At 44.4% G+C, this 18,591-nt stretch overlaps 2 protein-coding genes across 9 annotated transcripts in view; one reads left to right on the top strand and one right to left on the bottom strand.

Moving 5' to 3' along the window:
• The window catches only part of DOCK1 (dedicator of cytokinesis 1), a 279,672-nt gene that overhangs the window by 116,263 nt on the left and 144,818 nt on the right, over positions 1-18,591 (top strand). The gene's annotated exons all lie outside the window — the stretch shown is intronic.
• Positions 1-18,591, bottom strand: part of FAM196A (family with sequence similarity 196 member A) — a 45,085-nt gene extending 26,494 nt beyond the window's left edge. For 5 of the 7 annotated variants that reach the window (XR_002439921.1, XM_021400445.1, XM_021400447.1 and 2 more), the window contains exons 1-2: positions 18,495-18,591; positions 3,551-4,655 (exon numbers count right to left, since the gene is read on the bottom strand). Coding sequence is in view for 6 of the 7 variants with exons in the window: in XM_021400445.1 (XP_021256120.1) it covers positions 3,551-4,650 (1,100 nt within the window). In the remaining variant the exon portion in view is untranslated. Of the gene's footprint in view, positions 1-3,550; positions 4,656-13,847; positions 18,398-18,494 lie in introns of those variants that run through there. The other 2 variants (XM_021400444.1, XM_021400443.1) reach the window with 2 other exon arrangements.

Below are 18,591 nucleotides of genomic sequence, written 5' to 3'. Positions count from 1 at the left end.
GCTATGTTGTATTTTTGTTGTTGTTGCTGAGACCTCCACACAGAGAGATTGAATCACTGTTTTGCCAAAATGTTACTAAATAATGATGCACGCAAGAAATGTACGGTTTTAATAATCATCTTTGATTGGGGTGTGTGTGGATGTCACAAGTTAGCCATAAGGATTTCCAACCTGTCTCCAGATCTGTGCCATGCTGTTCAGATAGACTGAATGCATCAAAATTATGCTGCACCTGGTGGTAAGAGCTGTGTTTCCTGATGGCTCCAACTTTGCACTCTGTGACCGATAAATTGGAGCACGATCCTCAGTCAGAGAGGAGAGGACACGATGCATTGATGCTTGAAGCATCAGATTTGGGCAGCACGAGCCCTCTGCCTCTTGTCAGGTGTTAAGACAAGATGCTCCTTTCCTCCTCCCGTTTTTTCAGCTGCTTTTCAGCAGAGTTGAGTGCTGTATGTTGCTGCTAATTGCAGATAATGTAGCACTGACATTTTGAAAAGTATACATGGATGATGCTCACCCAAAGGATGATACTGCTATCTTCAGAGATGCTGATACACTTTTGCTGGCATAGACTCATTTAGTGATGAATTGCAGTAATAGCAGTTCAAGACCTACAGCATATTAGTGAAAATGAATCTACTGAGCACTAGTCCCATGGCACAACAGCACTTAAAGAACACTGATTTTCTTGAAGGGAGAAAAATCTGATTAAGAAAGTTAACTATATATTGTATATTTTTTTTTCCCTTTTTTTCCTTTTTTTTTCCTTTTTTTTTTTTTTGGCCAGTAGAGCATTATTTGTGTGTGTTTTTTTGCTGTGTGTTGTAAGGTATTTAATATATATAAGAAAACCAGTAGAGTGCCATAAACGCAGAACACTGTTTTTTGTTTTATTTCCTGGCAGACTTCTATCTGTCTGCCAGGGAAGCAGAGATGAAGCAGTGGTAATTCTTTCGTTTTCTTGTTATAAACTGACCTAACAGGAGTCAGGGGCTATTAAAGGAAGAAATGTCAACATCCTGAAATTGAGAAGATATGTGATGATTTGTCTACGCAGCGGTTGGTCTTGGTTGCAAAATGCTGTAGAAATGAAATGTGGTAATGGGCAAGAATTATTGGAAAAAAAGGGCAGAGTAACCTATTATTGAAACGGTTGCCTAATTTGAGGGAAATAAGGATAAAGATATGCTTTGAGTTAATAACGCACTCGTGCTTTGCGTGAAAACAGAGGGTTCTTTCAGCTCTGGAATGCACTCAGTGGAGAACAGAAGCGTCCCAGGCATAATGCTGGGCTCCTTTTTGCATCTTCTTGTAGATCTCCCAGGTGCTAGGAAGTTAAACGGATCCAGAATACAGGGATTCCTAAACTAGGAGAAAATATACAAGTGTGCATCTCGCTCCTCTCCTCCTTCACCATCCCCACACCCTTCGTGTCTGGCTGGGAGGAGGGGGAGCTGGAAGCCTTTTCTGCTCTCGCTAAGTTTTGAGGCAATACATTTGAATGCCCTTGTATTTATACCATCTGAAGGCTTACTTTGATTTGTAGATATTTTGCCTCCAGTTTTTATAATTAACCTCCACTGCTGGTGTGACTGCCACTGGTTATGATTTTGCAGTTAACATCAAAGAATCAGTAAAACATCTTAATTGCCTCTTCCACACGCCAGAACGTGTTTGAAATGAGTTCAAAACGTGATGTATCTTTGGGTGGTGGGGAAGGACCGTTTCAGCACTGCCAACTAACCTATGGGGAAAAAGTAAAGGAGTGCTACTAAATAGGCTTTTTGATCAAATATAATACAGCCTTGCAGACTCTTACACTGAAATCTATATATTAGAGGCAGTACTGTATTGTGAAGAACTGGGATTCACGTGTAGTCCCACTATTTTAGGGCTAATACAGGCTACAGCTATGTCTGGTTAGCAGCTTCAGAGGGATTATTGGAAGATATGAGTAACCATTTTAGTTTGAGCAAGACCTCTTTTGTGCTGAGGGCATGGATGCCATTCTAATGCTGGGTACATGAAATGGGTCAGCTCATGTGAGGGCCATTAAAAATAAGTATTTGTGGGACCTGCTGTTCTAGTACCATTGGGAAAACAAAAAATTGATGTGTAAGTGTATGGAGGGAACACTTATTTATAGCAGGTCACTTTGTGGTAGGTGTGTGTGTTTCATACTCACAGGGTTCAAAATGGTCAGCTTATGAGTTATGACCAAGAAATATTTCTCTGTGTCTTGTGATTTGGCAAGCATCATGTCACAGAATCACAGAAACATAGAATGGCTTGGGTTGGAACAGACCTCAAGGATCATCACTTCTTTCTGATTCCCGTGTCATTTCAGTAAGTTAATAAAGTCAGAGGAATACTTTTTCAGAATAACTATGCAAAAATAGTAATATGTGTGTTGCTTTCAACTGGATCAAGAAGCTTCCCAGCCCAAAGATTCGGGAACTGACACAGTATTTTCAAAACACTACGACCAGCTGTAGAACAAACTAAAAATGCTAAGATGGTGTTAACAAAATTGTCCAACGGCTAAGATTATTTTTTTCAAATCTTAGGGTTATCCAGATGCTTTCCACATTTCTAGAGGAAGAATTAAATTACAAATCTAGGATGTATGTTTTTGACTGAAATTTAAGTACATATTGCCTTAAGTAGCAAGACTCATTGGTTTCTGATTATAAAATCCAGATTTCTTTTCATAAATCATAACGTAATAGTGCATACGCATTTTGAAATATATTTTTGTTGAATAAATAGTAGCAAATTAGTCTGAAAAATATTTAAGAGAATGCAAGAGACAGGCTGAGCTCTCTTGGTAAGGACTGCGTGCTCCACTGTGTTACAGGAACCAGTGCTTGTGATGCATTCAGAGTTGATGGTAGTTACATAAGATAGGGGTAAACAGAACTTCTTCTTTTGTCCTTAAGAGTTTATCATGTATAGAATAGTACAAATGCTACCAAGAAGACTTGATGCTCCCAGTTCTCATTCTGTTTTCTTAAACATCTCAGAAAGTGAAAGCAAGGCAAACAGAATTCATAAGCTATTCATGGAATTACATCAAGAGTTATAATACTCTCCCTGTCTGTTAAAAATGTAAGTTCTTACACAGTGCTGATTCTCCCTCCTGTTCCTCATGCTGCGTGAGGTACTGTGGTCACGTCTGGTAGCTGCTGCAAAGTGCTGCCATAAATCCTGGCTTAGGAGGGGCTCCTTCCGAGCTCAGGAGAAAGCTGTATGGGAGCTCAGTGCCAGTCTGGGCCTCCACTCATTACATCCCCATATATTTTGAGCAGAAGAGATAGTGTCGGCCTTTCCCTACGTGTCTACCTAAGGATGTTCTGCTGTGACATGCAGATAGCAAACCTGCTCGTGCAGTTGGTGGGCTCTCTAGGACTCCCAGTGCATACAGCTGAGTGCTAGGAGGTGGAACTTGGTGCTTTGCAAAGGGCACGGGACTGCTGATGGGAACCGACATGAGCAAAATCCACGACAGCACTTACAGAAGAAGGCATTTAAAACAGTTTGTACTCACCCTTCTCTGTGAGCTTCTCCTTTCTCTAGCTCCTGTATAACACCCAACAACACCTTTATGGTTTCCTGGCTCGAGCTGATCAAATTTTCCATCATCTGAAGCTGCGCTTTCAAGTCCACAACTTCCGTGTGAGGCACGATTTGTTGGCATTCCTCGCTCAGGGCGACGGCGGCCTGGCAGGGCTGCGCACCCTCCATGGGCGCCGCGTTCACCTGAAGGCCCCGCTCGCTACATTCGCTGGCCCGGCACTGCGCCTGCGACGGGCAAGCGGCCGCGTCTCCCGCCTGGGCCTGCACGCCATTCAGGTGCACGGTCCTCTTTTTGTCCTCCTCGCCCGCCGGGCACAGCGACCAGTCGGGCTCAGGCTGCGAGGCGTCCGGGCCGCCCGCCGGCAGGTACACGGTGGCCACTTCTGTCTTAAATACCCTCCCGTGGAGGGGCTGGGCCGGCTCCTCGGTTCCCGGCTTGCCCTTGCCGGGCTCGGCCGCGTTGAGGAGGCCGCAGCCGTGCAGCTCAGCGCTCTGCCAGGTCCAGGCCGCGCCGGGCCCCGCGCTCGCCCGCTCGCCCACGTGGGAGATGAACTCGGCCGTCTGCAGGCTGCCGGCCTTCTTGCCCCACTGGCTGCCCTCCTCCGAGCTCCTGCTGTCCTTCTCCTTAATATCAATCAGGAAGCCGTTGTTTTCGCTCTTAAAGGTGTCAACAGCCGAGGCGCTTTTAATGATATTCCCTTTTTTCCGGTCCAAAGGAAAGGTCTGGTAACACTTCTTGAGATCGGGGGATGTCTGAACTCCTGTGCTCTTGGTGACGTTGGGGATGGACCTCCGGGCAGGCACCGTCATGTACTTGCGATACGCCGTTTTGTAGGAAACGGGCTTGGCTTCTCTTTTGTCTGTATCCTGGGTGGTGGAGAGCTGCTTGTCCCGCTGCTCGTTCTGGGCCTCGCAGATATCCTTAAATCTCACCTGCAGGGCTTTGTTGCGTTTCTTTATCTGCCGGTTGGGATCCAGTGCATATTTCATCTCCAAAGCGAGTGAAGCCGCAGGCTCAACTTCGCTTTCCGAGGTGGTGAGTAAGCATTTGCTGGGCTCCTTACTCACCATGATGCCTGCATTAAAAACAGTTCAAAAAGAAAAGCCTTCTGTTACAACAGAAATACCAGTTACACACAAAGCTTGCAATTTTTGAGCTGTGTCCCTGCGTTCTGACTGAAATGACCAGCACCCACAACCTTTTAGCTCCATTCCCTTAATTAAGACGCAAGTCTTCGTATTAGATGTTCCTCGTTTGCTAGAAATGTGGAACTGGCATTGTTTTTTACAGTGTGCTCGCTTACAAAGTGAGTTGTTCGCCGTTCCTCTATGTAATACCATCTGCATCTGAGCAAGAGGGTTGTTTAAGTTCTCATTGCAGGTGTAATTATCTGCATTTTCTTTCAATCTACCTCATAGCTAAACCTACAGTCTGGGCGTAGATGAATTATCAGCAACTGGTTGGTACTGCTGCATGTGTAAACTTTATGATCTTGGGAAGCTTGTGGAAGAAGTCAGCAGTGTGTAAATTAATTTTGCTTCAAATGCAAAACAACCCACTTGAACCAGAAGCACTAATATACCTTTATAATCGAGCTTCTTATCCCCAAAGATCCTAAAGCACTAAAAAAAAAAGAAAAAAAACCAACAAAAAACTCTGTGATGAGTCACAGCAATGACTTAATCTTCCATTGAATTATGAGCACCTCCTCAAGGATGAAAAGATGTCAACTGCTTAACACGGCACAGAGCAAAAAAACCCCAACAGCTCTATCTCTGCACGGATCATGTGGGATCTGTAGTAACTGGATGGTTAAGACCTCATTTTTACACTTCATTTGAAGTTGTCATTTTTAGTCTCCTATTGCACAAATTTCTCCCTAATGCTGAGATTTACTGAATTAGCAAATTCTCACTTAATCCAAGTATTCTGCACGTATCTCCTGTTTCAACACTGATGTACCTTCAAAGGGACTCAGACTAAAATATAAAATGACTATAGGGACTTTCAGGTATGATATCTGAAATGCACTTTTGATTGAAATTCTTCTATTAAATAAAAAAATCTGAAATTTGAAGAGTTAATTGCTACAATGGGGTATGCTTTACAAAATCAGCTCTCAGATGAATCCTTATGACTAGGCTATATTAGTTTTAATTTAAAAAAACATAATAGAGAAGACATTTTCAACGGTAAATTGAATGTTGATGGTTTGTTTGTTTTTAAGTAATTGTAACCGTAGGAGTTACTACGACACTCAAGAGTGTGTGGCAGACAACCTGCATACTGCAAGGTTGGGCTTCTGGGTTATCTAATTGCCTGCAAAAGTCTCCTGCAAACATGTCATTAGTTAAACTTTTATCATAATTCTACTTCCCCAGTTCATGCCATTTGCAAACACGTAACAGGTATTCTGCGTGGTTTGCCTTTTTCTACCTAATTTGTCACGTTCAGGTAGCAGTGAGTGAGAAGTGGTCCTTTTAGAAGGGCACGTTTCTATTCGAATCTGCATGAGGCAGAAGAAAGTCCTTAAAGAGAACAAAAAGGGAGAAAATGCAGAACACAGCCATTCCAAAAATGGGATCTTAGATTGCTATATGTGAGTTTTCAAACCAAAAACGTACATATGTGTAAGCATAATACCTGATACCAGCATGACCAAGCCCCTCTTGTTATGGGGAAAGAGATTGTAAAATGGAACTGCTGGAGGGAGGCCTAAAGACGAAACTGAAGCTGAAAATGGTGTCACAGTGATCTCTTTTACTTTGTGCCGGGGTATCTGAGTGTAAGATCAGCTATCCCTATGCCTGTAATAAATGATGTACAAAGATGGAGGCATTTTTGCAGAAAAAAAAAGTGAACTACATAGGAACATTAGGAAGTTTTTGTTCCAGCTTAAAGTCTAAATAAGGGTGCAGTTGTGCTGTATGTAGAATGTTAGTATCCATACTGGCTGTTTGGGGGTCTCTTTTAAATACATTAATCTTTGCAGAAGTTATTACATTAATGTTTGAGGTTATACCCTTATTTGACACATATTCTGTATACAGAATCCCATTGGTTCACATCTTCCAAAGGTAGTGATGGTAGAAATACGTCCACCTATCTACTTAAAGGTGGGAGTTTAGAATTCTTTACTGAATATTGAAGGGCTTAGTAAGATACAAACCTGTACGGCCATCAGCCTGCCATTTTGCCATCATGGCTAAAATAAGTTGTAAAAACAAATGTTAAAACAAAAACTCTACAATTTCATAGACATAGAACTATTGGAAGCAAGTCCTCCATAGCTCTCCAAGATCTGGTAAATCAATGATTTTGCCCCCAAAATGAATACAGTAATGCAATAACCATTGTATCCAGTGGTTTTCCAATCTGCTAATTGGACTTTTTGCACTGTTAAGATATTTTACAAAATATGAAATGATGTAGTAGAAAGATGTGAAATATGTGTGAAGTACAGGAATTATGTCTGAGAAGAGGATATGTTTTTACCTATAAAAGAAACTTAAGAAAATTGGTTGTTAGATCTAGAAGTTGCTTACAGCAGACATCTCATAAGATGCCTTAAAGTAATCAGCATTCCTGGAGTAGTGGGTTTGCTGGCACATCACTAGTGGATCCTACTGTAAAATACAATTTATTGTAGAGTACTGACTTGATGTTTTGTTAGTACACATCTGAACTGTCTCAATTTTCAGATTATTTGGGACACTACATTACCCCTTAATCTTGGCGAATGGCGGATCCCTGGGTCTGTTTGGAATGACTTAACAGGCAGAATTAATGGTGCCTCTGACCCAGACAAAACCAGGAGCCTGGTGATATTCTACAGAATGGAAATAGATAAACAGGGCACTCTATTCGTGTTGCAGTTCATTTTAAGCATGCCTTTAACAGCCAATAATTGATTCTTCAAAAATGCTTGTTTCTCTTTCTCAGTAGCACAGGGCTGATTGATTTAGCTAATCTAGAGCTCTAGTATCTTGGACTAATAATTTCATCAATACCTGTGACTTAAGAATTACAGCAACCTACAGAAGTACATTTTTGCTCAGTTCCGTGTCTCCAAGGTGAACTGTATGTGCAAATTTGAAAGCAGAACGACTGAGCCAAGAGTTGATTTTGAGTTGAATGTATAACACAGAAAAATTTGTGTAACACTTTTTTTGTTTTGTTTCATTGATATTGTGGACGAGGAGCTGGCTGCAATTTTGGTTTACTTAGACAATACAGTGTACCCTTTTGGGAGTTGCGTTTAACCATCCCACTTGTATTTGAGATCACACCGTGCTGGAGGTCTACCTTCTTTCCACTAAACCTAGTACCAAAATTCGTGTTGATTTCATGGGGAACACGCCATAGGCACAGCCTGGACCTGGTGTGGTAAACAGGAAAAGGAAATCTCATTATCATTTGTTTCCTTTCCTCCACGCTCATATCTGTAATTCTTTTGCTCACTACTCAACTGTAGTGTATGCTGGAATACAGGGAGAGGCTGGTATATGTAAAATGGGCAATTGCTGCGTGGTTTTTGGATACTTTGGGAAACTACTGAGATGGAGATTCAGAATTTGCATAAGTATGGCAAAGTTTATGGCTGACTCTGTCACGAGGCTCAGAAAAGCTCTGGATTTGCATCTCAGTTGCAGATGCCAACAGAGATAACGCATGTAAACTTTTTGTCTATAGTTACTCTAAACAAACCCTGATTGCGTGACACGATTTGCAAAGCAAAATATTTAATAATTACAGAGCTTATTTTTCAGTTTTTAGCCTAGATTTGTTTATAAACTCCTGGTTGATTATACCTAAGCAGAGTTCCCTTATATTTGAAAATGGAAGTAAACTATTAAATGATAATAATAAAATGATACGCAGAGAAGCCTTAAGTTAGTACAAAATCTTCAGTGTTAAGTCATGGAAACCACATTCTTTATTCAGTTAAATAAATGCCTCCCTTTCTATCCTTCATGTAGAGATACTGCCTAGATTTCCTCCTCAAGTTTTGTGGTGCAGTGGGTTCCCAGCAGTCCTGGTCAAGTCTGTGTCAGGAGGTAAAGTTAGGTACATAAGTACATCTTCTCAGGACCTCCACTCTTAATCCAAAAGTCTTCAAAGTCACTGCACTGTACAGTGAATTATACCGTTGAATTTCCAAATTGATTTTTTTAATGAAGGAGATTTGTAGCTTACTTCGTAATTTAATTTTGATTTCTTATCAGTTTGATGACATTGAAATGTATTCCAAGTGCAAATGTATTAATAAAAAGCGTGGACTTAAATTTCCCAATTTCCAAATGTAGCTGACAGGCAGAGATGCCAGTCTGTGTGTTTTTAGGCCCCGTAAAGGTACTGGAGATGTAGCTGTGCACATATAAAGAGCACAAAGATTTCTGTGGATGTATTTAATAACTTAAAAAAAAAATAACGCAAGGGATTGCAAATGATTGGACTTTACTGTGTATAGGAAAGGTCATAGAATCATCATAGAATGGCTTGGGTTGGAAGGGACCTCAAGGATCATCAAGCTCCAACCCCCCTGCTGCAGGCAGGGCCGCCAACCTCCACATCTAATACCAGACCAGGCTGCCCAGGGTCCCATCCAACCTGGCCTGGAACACCTCCAGGGACGAGGCATCCACAGCCTCTCTGGGCAGCCTGTTCCAGCACCTCACCACTCTCTTGGTAAAGAACTTCTCGCTGATATCCAACCTAAATCTTCCCTCCTTCAACTTAAAACTATTTCCCCTTGTCTTGCCATCATCTACCCTTGTAAAGAGTTGACTCCTCTCCTGTTTGTAGGCTCCCTTTAGGTACTGGAAAGCTGCAATGAGGTCACCCTGCAGCCTTCTCCAGGCTGAACAAGCCCAGCTCCCTCAGCCTGTCTCATAGGGGAGGTGCTCCAGCCCTCTGAGCATCTTCGTGGCCCTCCTCTGGACCCTCTCCAACAGCTCCCTGTCTTTCTTGTATTGATTTCCTGTCAATACAAGATGGAAGCCTATTTTCTTGATAGATTCTAAATGTACCATAGTGTATACCAGTGATAGCAAGATATTTTACATGTAATCAGGATATTTTTCATAATTTTGATTCTAAAAGGCTACCTCTGATAGTATGTTTTTGTTTCTTCCACTTTCAGACATTACAACTTTCATCTTTTTAGGAGCATTTTCACTCTTTTGAAAGGAATCCGATTGTTAGATTAACCGACCACGTTGTTATGATACAGACCTAATAATATGACAGTGACCTGAATGCTAATGAGCAAAGTCCAGTAAGCAAAACTGGACTGATGAAGAAGAAATGCATTGGAAAATACTAATGATCTTAGCCATTTATAAAGCAGTAGTTGTTTGCAGAAACTTTTTCCCCATTACAAATGTTACAGTTTTAATACGCAGGTATGAGGATAAAATATGACTTGCAGATACATTTAAGGCCTGACCTATTTTTGTGGTTTAAAAAGTACAGATGGCTATTAGGGAAAAACCACTATGCCTTATGACATACAAAACTGACGTGGTAGAGCAGTCTGTCTTCCCTTTATCAGAACTGTTCATGTAGAATAATAGAGTTAGCAGTGCTGGTAAATGTCAAACTAATATTTTTTTTTAAAACTCTGTTCTGAAACCCTTAAGCATTGAACTTGAATTTTCTCTCTTGAACTTCCTTAGTCATTGCTCAATACTGAATTCATTCTTATTGCTGCTTTCATACATTCTGTATTTTATCAAGTAGAGGGCAAATTGCTGTAGCCTTATAATCTGCCTGTTTTGAGAAGTTTGTACCACTTCAATGAATTACAGAGCATTACTCCCAATTGCCTAATGCAAGTTTTTCTGTCTGTGGTCTGCAGACGCTTTGAGATTGTCCACCTACATTATTGCTATATGCCAGAAGAGAAACTTTACGTATGTTTATAGCGGAATTACGGTTTGTAAATTTGCAGGTTCTGCCGAAACAGAGTTGAAACGCCACTGAATTAAACTGATGATTTATTTTTTTAGCTGCATTCTCTTGGAAGAGGCAGCTTGGGAACGCATTACTATGCAATAACGTTCGGTGGCATCGTGATGGTTGTTAGCACGGTTTCCAGAAACGAGCAGGCAGTTGGACTCGGTGATCTTTGAAGGTCTGTTCCAACTGAACTGTTCTATCTATCGATCATCTCGTTTCAGTGATGACATGTGACAGCTTCTTAATTGCCTTGAAAGTCTTCCTTTGGAGTAAGTAGGATCACGTGGCATTTGATTTTCTTTTTTTTTTCTCCCACCCATTGGTAGGCTCTGTATGAATGATATATAAAAATAATATCCCACCTAATGGCTGAAATGGACTGTAAATGCCTTTAAATGCTCTTGTGAGCTTTAGTTTTACAGATAAGTGGCTACAAATAAAATGTATGATATAAGAAGCCCGTGGAATTTCGGATAGAAAAGTTACATATTGCAGGATAAACTATTCAAAATGTCCTGACAAAGCAGTTTCTCTGAACGCACCAAGCGATGTGTGTTATCTTCTACAATTTTGATGTCTGCTCTGTGTTCTGAAGACAGTTTATTAATAACACTTTTTGATGCTTCCTATATTGTGGCATGCATAAGATCAGGTTATCCATCCACACTGATAAAATTCTGTACAGAAAGACGTGCTGGATTTTCCCCTAAGATGTTTGTGCAGTGAATATTAATGCTAATAGGAGATTTGCACTTATGTAATACAGACCCCTGTGGCCTTAGTTAATAACTATTTACTTCTTATTGGAACAAATTCAATGTCAAAAGATATTCCCTGTCAATTCGTAGCATTCATAGAGTTGTTACAATATCAAACATTTGCTGGAATTTACTGTACTGGAAAAAATAACAGTACTCTTACAAGAATTATGCTTATTTTTCTTTATGTATCATGCAGCTATTGCTACTCTAAAAATCTGAGGAAAGGTTTATTAGCATTATTTTGCCATGTAAATCTGTGCGACTCTTTCAGCATTACAGCTGATATTCGTAGTACAAGGATGTTGCTGAGGATGTGTTGCTAGGAGAATTGCAAATAGTTCTGCTTATACTGTACTGTCTTCCAGGAGTCCAAAAGCCAGTGTGCTCTCACTGCAAGGCTTTTTCATTTCTATGGCAGTTTCTGTTAAATAATTTAAGCAGCAAGCTGTTAAAATAGGAACTTAAGGACAGTTCCTTATCTGTATTATTGCTTAATACAAATCTTTAATTGTTCTCAGTAAACATCGGTAGTTTTTGTGGGTGTTCAGAGGGAAAAAAAATACGATAAAATGCATCAAATGGTGACAGGAGAAAGCAGTTCTGTTCCTCAGCTCCAGCCCACGGGTTTGCCAAATGGTCAGACCTCCAGAGAGGGCCATCTGGGTCCTAGGCACTGGGAACACCATGGCTGCGAGCATCGACACCAAGTACAGTTTGTCTTCTTTCTCATCCTAGCTGTTCAAATGCTGTTCGGTAGGTAAAGATGGAAAGAGAGAAGCAGATTCCAGCTCCGTACTCGAGCCTTACGTCCTCACTTCTGCTGGGTTAGGGTTGGGTGCCACGCGATGGGAACCTCACTGCATGGAAAATCAGTTGTGTAGGCTGTGCTGCAGCCAGCTACGAATGGGAGATGACAGACAGAGGTCAGGCATCAGAACCCTGTCAGCTCTTTCTGGTTGGATTATGGTTACATGCAGACAAGCGTAAGGAGGGTGCGAAGCGGTGCTGGAGGATGTGGTTGGGTAATTTAGGGCTAAAACCTGACATCTTTAGCAGGGTACTAATTGATGAATAACATCAGTCTAGGAGATTTGTACTTGCACTCCAGTGCTGTCACTGGGAAATACATGCCATGTAATTTTCACCTTCTCGAGGAGGACACTTGCGAGCAGTTTTTAGTTTCAAGCAGGTTCTGGTTCTGGCTCTGCTGTAGCTGTAAATTGCCAGCGTGCAGTTAGAGCTGAGCGTGCTGACGGTGGGAAAGGAGAGAGGGGCACAAATCAGTCTGACTTCTGCAGCAGGAAAGGATGGTACGAAAATGAACACTGGCTACCTGAAGAGTGATACTTCATTGCTGTACTGTGTAAACTGTCTTTCACGAAAGCTGGTTCTACAATGTTTCTGAAATAACCGGAGGGAAGAGCTAAACTCCGATCTGAGGTGAAGTCGTGTTAAATTCAAATGGGAGTGCAAAAGCCCCAAAATCTCAAATCCCAAAGTCTCGAATTCTCCACGGACACGAGTAATGTGGAACGAGTGGAGCCCACAGGCAGCACAGGTGTTCCAGATCACAACTGGTTTGGGTTCAATATGGGGAGAACTGGATGGAGAATGAAGGGGAAAGCAATGCGAGCATGCGCGGATGGTGCGGAGATGTAAAACTGCCTCCAGGCTTCATGAACCTGTGAGACAACGTGGAGGAAGAGCTTTCAAAACATTCTGGTGTTGTAGGATGGCTTATTTGTGGTATGGATGATTAGGAAGTGCATTAAAATAATAATTAAAGATCCTCTTAGGGATATTTATATGGCCCCTTTGTCAGTTTGAGTTATATACTCTGCTTATCTGAAACTGTCGGATTGCGGCTGTGAAGTCCCCTATTATTAATCGGAATTGCCTGAATAACGCTCTAGGCACCAGAATTGCCTACCAGTCAGATAATTTGCATCATTTTTATCGTGGCTTTGTGTGTTTTTATACTCACACAAAGTGTGAATGCAAGAATATAACACATTTTTCTCACCAGCTTGCGCAGCTAGGACTGCTAAAAGACGGATTCACCTCGAATGGAGCAACTTAGGCCCAGCCTATAGAAGGGATCGGCGTTCTCAGTGTTAACAGGCAGTTTGAGCATCATTTCTTACTGAATTATTCTCTTCAGCACTGGAATGTTTTGTGTGTTCCTTTGTCAGCTCCTCAGAGATACCGCAGTATTTTATTTGCTGATGGCCTCGATACACAAAAATGTATTAAACTGATCCGCAACTTAAATGACTTTAGTTGCAGTTCTCTCCTCATTTCTGATTGTATTTGCAGAAAAGAATAATGAATGTAGCAACAAAATGGGCACGAACAACCAATAACTAATGATTTGAAGGAGAGATTGGGCTTGCTGTAAATGTTTCTTATTTACATATAAATCACAAATGCTATTGATCTGATGGAATCCTCTCTTCTTCCTCCTTATCCCAAGGAGAGCAGAAGCTAACAAGCCCCAAACCGCTTTCCATGTTCTAACTTTACAACGCAGTCCTGAAACTACCAACCTGCTTACACAGTTTCATATTAGGAGGGACGGAGGCTCTTTTTTTATTTGTTAAGTCACACCGTGGTTCAAACATCGGGGGCTTGGCTGGGTTGTGCAGCCTGCATCGGCTCTGACCTCATGGACTCATTCACATGCAAGAGCAGCTCAGGTGTGAGCGCTCGCTGCTGTGCTTTGGTGGCAGCGCTGTGCTCTGCTTCTTGTTAGCTGCTGACTCTTCCTCTCTCCAGACCATCCAGGCTCACCTCCTTTTGCTTCTGTTTGTCAAATGGTTTACGTGTGCCGCAGCGATCATGGACGGGCAAAAATAACAGGAGCCACTTGCTTCTCTTCCCCGCGGGTAGCGTGGACGTGAGTTCAAGCTGGGATTCTGTCAGTAGTATTTCAGTACCAGTAATAAGGAACCGCTGCACCAGGTCAAGTGAAAGTAGAAGTAAATGCACATAGAGGAAAAAGTCCTCAGGCTTGGTGCTAAGTAATAATAGTAAAAAATAAACAAATGGTCTCTCTGGAGGCGGGTGGAAAACTTGAGCTCTGCATGTGGAGGACCGGGATGTCCAGGTGGAATTCAGTCAGGGAGGAAAGCATTCTGCAGCACAGTGACCGATGCTGCAAAGTGACCCTGTCACTGAATGGACAGGACCTATGGGGGAGAGTCTGCACGGGACTGCCACAGCGTTCATTCACTGTAGGAAGTGAGTGTGGCAGGCACTGCAGAGTTCATTTCTGCAGCTTTGGTAAATTGGTTGCAGAAGTCACGTGCATTTGTGTTCTTGGGTCCAGCATCTGACTGCATTTCTTCCTAACCCGTTCAATGAAACGGGTGTTAGGGGGGGATTTTAGAAACCAAGCTGGAGTGGTTCTGCAGGAGTAGCTAATGCAGTGACCGCTTCATTCGGGACTCTTTTAGTCTTGATGCAGTGTTCCTCTGTGTCACTCACTGCCTGATTACTCCACTCTGTTCTCCCAAACACAAAGTACAGGACAAGAGGTGAATATTTTGGTTCGCTTTGCTTTTTAGTTCTCAAGTATGACTTTTTAAAAATTATTTTCGTAATTATAGTCTCTTGTATTGACAATGAATACCAAAGCCTCATCTCAAATACAGCTTGTCCACGCTAAGCCATACAGTTAAATCCCTGACAGGTATGCGACAAGCATATAACTGGTTACAGATGGGCTGCTCCAGCTCATCGTTTTGGTGGCTGCAGCATCAGAGATGCGGCCTTATCGAGGTGGCATTGCAGAGATGTTTAATGCAGCAGTTTGGTGTGGGCTGAGTTTGAGGCAATTGCCAGCAAGGCACCCAGATTTGGGAACTGGGCATGTGGTAGAACCTCAGCACCTCCATGTAAGGACAAGAATCTCCTCTTGTAATGAGAGTTTAAGAAGTTCAGATCTGCATCCAAGAGCTGCAGGACCTAGAGGCCTCCAGAGCCAGGGCTTTTACATTTGTCCTGTGTTGTTCAGACTGTGAAAATGGCCCTAATTCCTCTCTATGTTTCTGTGTTTAAATCGTGGATTTGGCTGCAATAACTATTGCTGGACTAAAATCAGCTCCTGCCTTTTTGCCTCTGAAATAAAAAAAAAAAAAATAGGTAAAGAGGAGGACATGGAAAGCAGCTGACACAACACTGAGTCCTTACTGTTACAACCTATAGCTTTGGCTGTGAGACTGCGGTTCCTATGTATCCCTTGAAAGCAGGTGACTTTTAAGGCAGAGGGCATTGCAAATCTGCAAACAAGTGGAACTACCCTGAAGTATTCCGGGATCATCCAGCAGAGAACCTATTTTCTGCCTGAAAGTAGTAGCGTTGTAGTAAATTGACTTCAGAGTGGTGATGTGCCACTAAAATAAGAGAAGGCTCTGATCCTCTTCTGTGTAGTCAGTAACGGTTTAAAACTGACTGTCGGTACCCGGGGAGTTGAACCTGTGTACGTCCATAGGTTCTGCAGCATTGTTCTGAGCAGAAGAAAAGCAAACACTGCTTCTCAACAGGCTGAACGTGGAACTCCCACCGCATTCACCACGCTGAGGTTGTTTTACTTAAAATGTTTGCTACCTCATTTCCTCAAAGCCCACTGAATCTGAAAACAACAAGATGCAAGGCAGCGCTGTGCTGTAAAAAACAGGTACAGATTGGTTGCTGACATGTTTTTTTAATCTTGCATAGATTTTCAGCAATGCTTCAAATAGTGGCTGTCACAAGGCATAAAACAATACCTTTTCAGTATCTGATTTAAGCAAGTTTTGCTTGTGACTGTGTTCTCAAGCATTCTAGATCTGCTGTAATTTCCTCAAGCCCTGTGAATTCTGTGACTGTACATCCTAAGTTCTCCCTGCCAAGTTGACTGTGGCTGGGCAAGGAGCTGCCGTGCGATACGCAGCTCCGTTGCTTTGCAGAGGTATCCTGACACTTCGCACAGGCTTTTGGCAAGCTGATAGGCTTCCCCAGCTTTCACTCCCACATCGGCCACGGCACAGAGCTGGCGTTTCACAGCGCTGGTTGGTTGCTCTGAAATTCTCCGGCACAGGATAAACAAAACATCAACGTCTCCCTGTGTCGTTGGCACAGCGTGCCCCACGGCCGGGTCTCCGGCAGCAGAAGTGTTGTGGTGACCAGTAGTGTTCGGTCCCTGGTAGTGCACGCCGGGAGCCAGCTCGCACGCTGTGCCGCTGCTTGTGCAGGCTCCGGGGCTCTCAGCTCCATTCTCCTTCTTCCATGTGAATCTGCATGAACTTAGCTGCTCATCTGCCTCCAAATTCATTACAAATGCTCTGCATCCGTCGTTACAAAAAAGACCTTCTGACACTGAAATAGTTAACTGGGAAAGAAAAGAAATGCAGCAGTGATCTTAGGAGCTACTTGTTCGTGAGCTTCATCAGTGGGAAGGGTGCAGTGCGTGCTGAGTGCTGTCCCTCGGTGAGTAACTGAGCTGTGGTGCTGCCTTTTGGTTTTGTGTCTGAGCGCGGTCAGGCTGGGGAAAGGCACTGCTTGCACTCAACATTACAAACGTTTTGAGCATCCTCTTAAAGATATATACGGCGTTAATAATTACGGAGCCCTAAAGAACACGTCTCCCATCAAGGGCATTGTGACGTCCTTACCAAAAGGGAAAAAAAAAAAAAAAAAGAAAAAGAAAAGCTTATTTCATGTCAGCCTTCTCCAGTGAGCTCATTCTGGGCAGCAGTATGCTTTAAATGCAGTGCAACGGCACCTTAAACTCGAGGGCGGTAATTTTATTTTACAGCCGTTCATTAGGAGCGCTCAGATTAGCAATGTACATCGTGCATTCCCACGGAAGCCAAGGACTGTGCCACCACTGTGGGGAACAGAGCCCTGGGTGACAAAGTAGTGGTGTCTGAGCTCTGACAGATCTCCGGCCGAGCTGCTCGTGCGCACTGCTAACGCCAGAACAAAATGCAGCTCTTAACTTGCAACTGCTTTTTGGACTTGGGGAACAGAATGGCTGTAGTGAAGAGGAAGGCGCGGGCATGCTGCTAGGACACCCCTCGGCCTCTCCTAGGGAATATGCTCCTTGTTTCTGCTAGAGGGGTTTGTTTGCAGTGTTGCATTAAATGCAGCGCATGGCTCGGACGGTGACAGCCATGTGATTTCCGAGAGGAGTTCTTCATCCAGCAGCGAGATTTTAACCTTGATATGTACAGCACTGCTGTCAGCACCGTGTCTACGGGCAGTAATCACCACCGTGCACTTAAGCAGAGGGATAAGTCTCCCCTCTCTCTTAGGCATGACCCGTTCTGCCTTTTCTCACTACTTTCCAATGTTTCACAGAAAAATAACGCTGCTCGAGGGTGGGAAAAAACGGCTCGGTGCAAACTTCCCGAGCACAGACCTCCCGAGTGAAAACCTCCCCGGTGCTGCCCGCAGCGGCTGAGCCCCCCAAGGTCAAACCCGGTGCTCCGCCGTCTCCGTGTCCCACAGCAGCGCGGGGGCCCGGGGCCAGGCCCCGGGGGGCGGCAATGCGAGCCCAGACTGTGCCCTCCGCGTTCCCCGCTGCACCGTGTCCCCCCGCCACCTCCCCACCGCCCGGCGCTCGCCGCAGCCCGCACCCCTCGCTGCTGCGAGCTCCCGACCTCGGTGCTGGGCGTCCCGTCCGCCCGCTCGCTGCGTTTCCACACCGTCTCCCATCGAGCGGTGCTGGTGACGGGGGGCTCGGGGCCGGGGATCGGAGCGTTAAGGGCACGTTCCGAGGCGAGGAGAGCCGCCTCCCAGCGCCGCCCGCCCGCAGAACGGCGGCGGTGGCCCCGAGGAGGCTTTGGGGCTGGTTTCCCCGAAGTGCCACACCGCGAGTTGGGCGCTACGGGCGCCGAGCGAAGGAGCCGGGGGCAGCTCCTCGCGATCCCTCCTCGGCCGGGTTCCGCGCCCGCGCACCGCCCTGCTCCGGCTCTCCCTGCGCTATTTCCTAGCGGAAAGCGGCGGTGCCCATCTCCCCTTCTCCGCCGTGAAAGTTGGGGCACGCAGCAGCTGCCAGGCGGCTCCGGATTGCGTAACGCCGGGGCTCCGCGCTCAGCCTCGGAAGTTTCCCTCCCAGAAACGGGGGCACGCGGCGCCCGCAGCGCTCCCCGGGCTCGGGGCAGCCCACGCCGGGCTCCGAGCCGCCCGTTCCGCGGCGGGGACCTTACCTCGTGCTCCTCACAGCCGGGCGCGGGTCTGGGCGCTCGCTGGGCGCCGCATCTCCCTCCGGGCGCCGGGGCGGGCTGGCGGCGAGAAGCAGCGCGG

The sequence above is a fragment of the Numida meleagris genome, chromosome 5 (assembly GCF_002078875.1).
Source record: "Numida meleagris isolate 19003 breed g44 Domestic line chromosome 5, NumMel1.0, whole genome shotgun sequence".
In the NCBI taxonomy this organism is placed as follows: Eukaryota; Metazoa; Chordata; class Aves; order Galliformes; family Numididae; genus Numida; species Numida meleagris.
The sequence above is the reverse complement of the archived record's forward strand: the minus strand, read 5'-3'. Positions and strand labels throughout refer to the sequence as shown.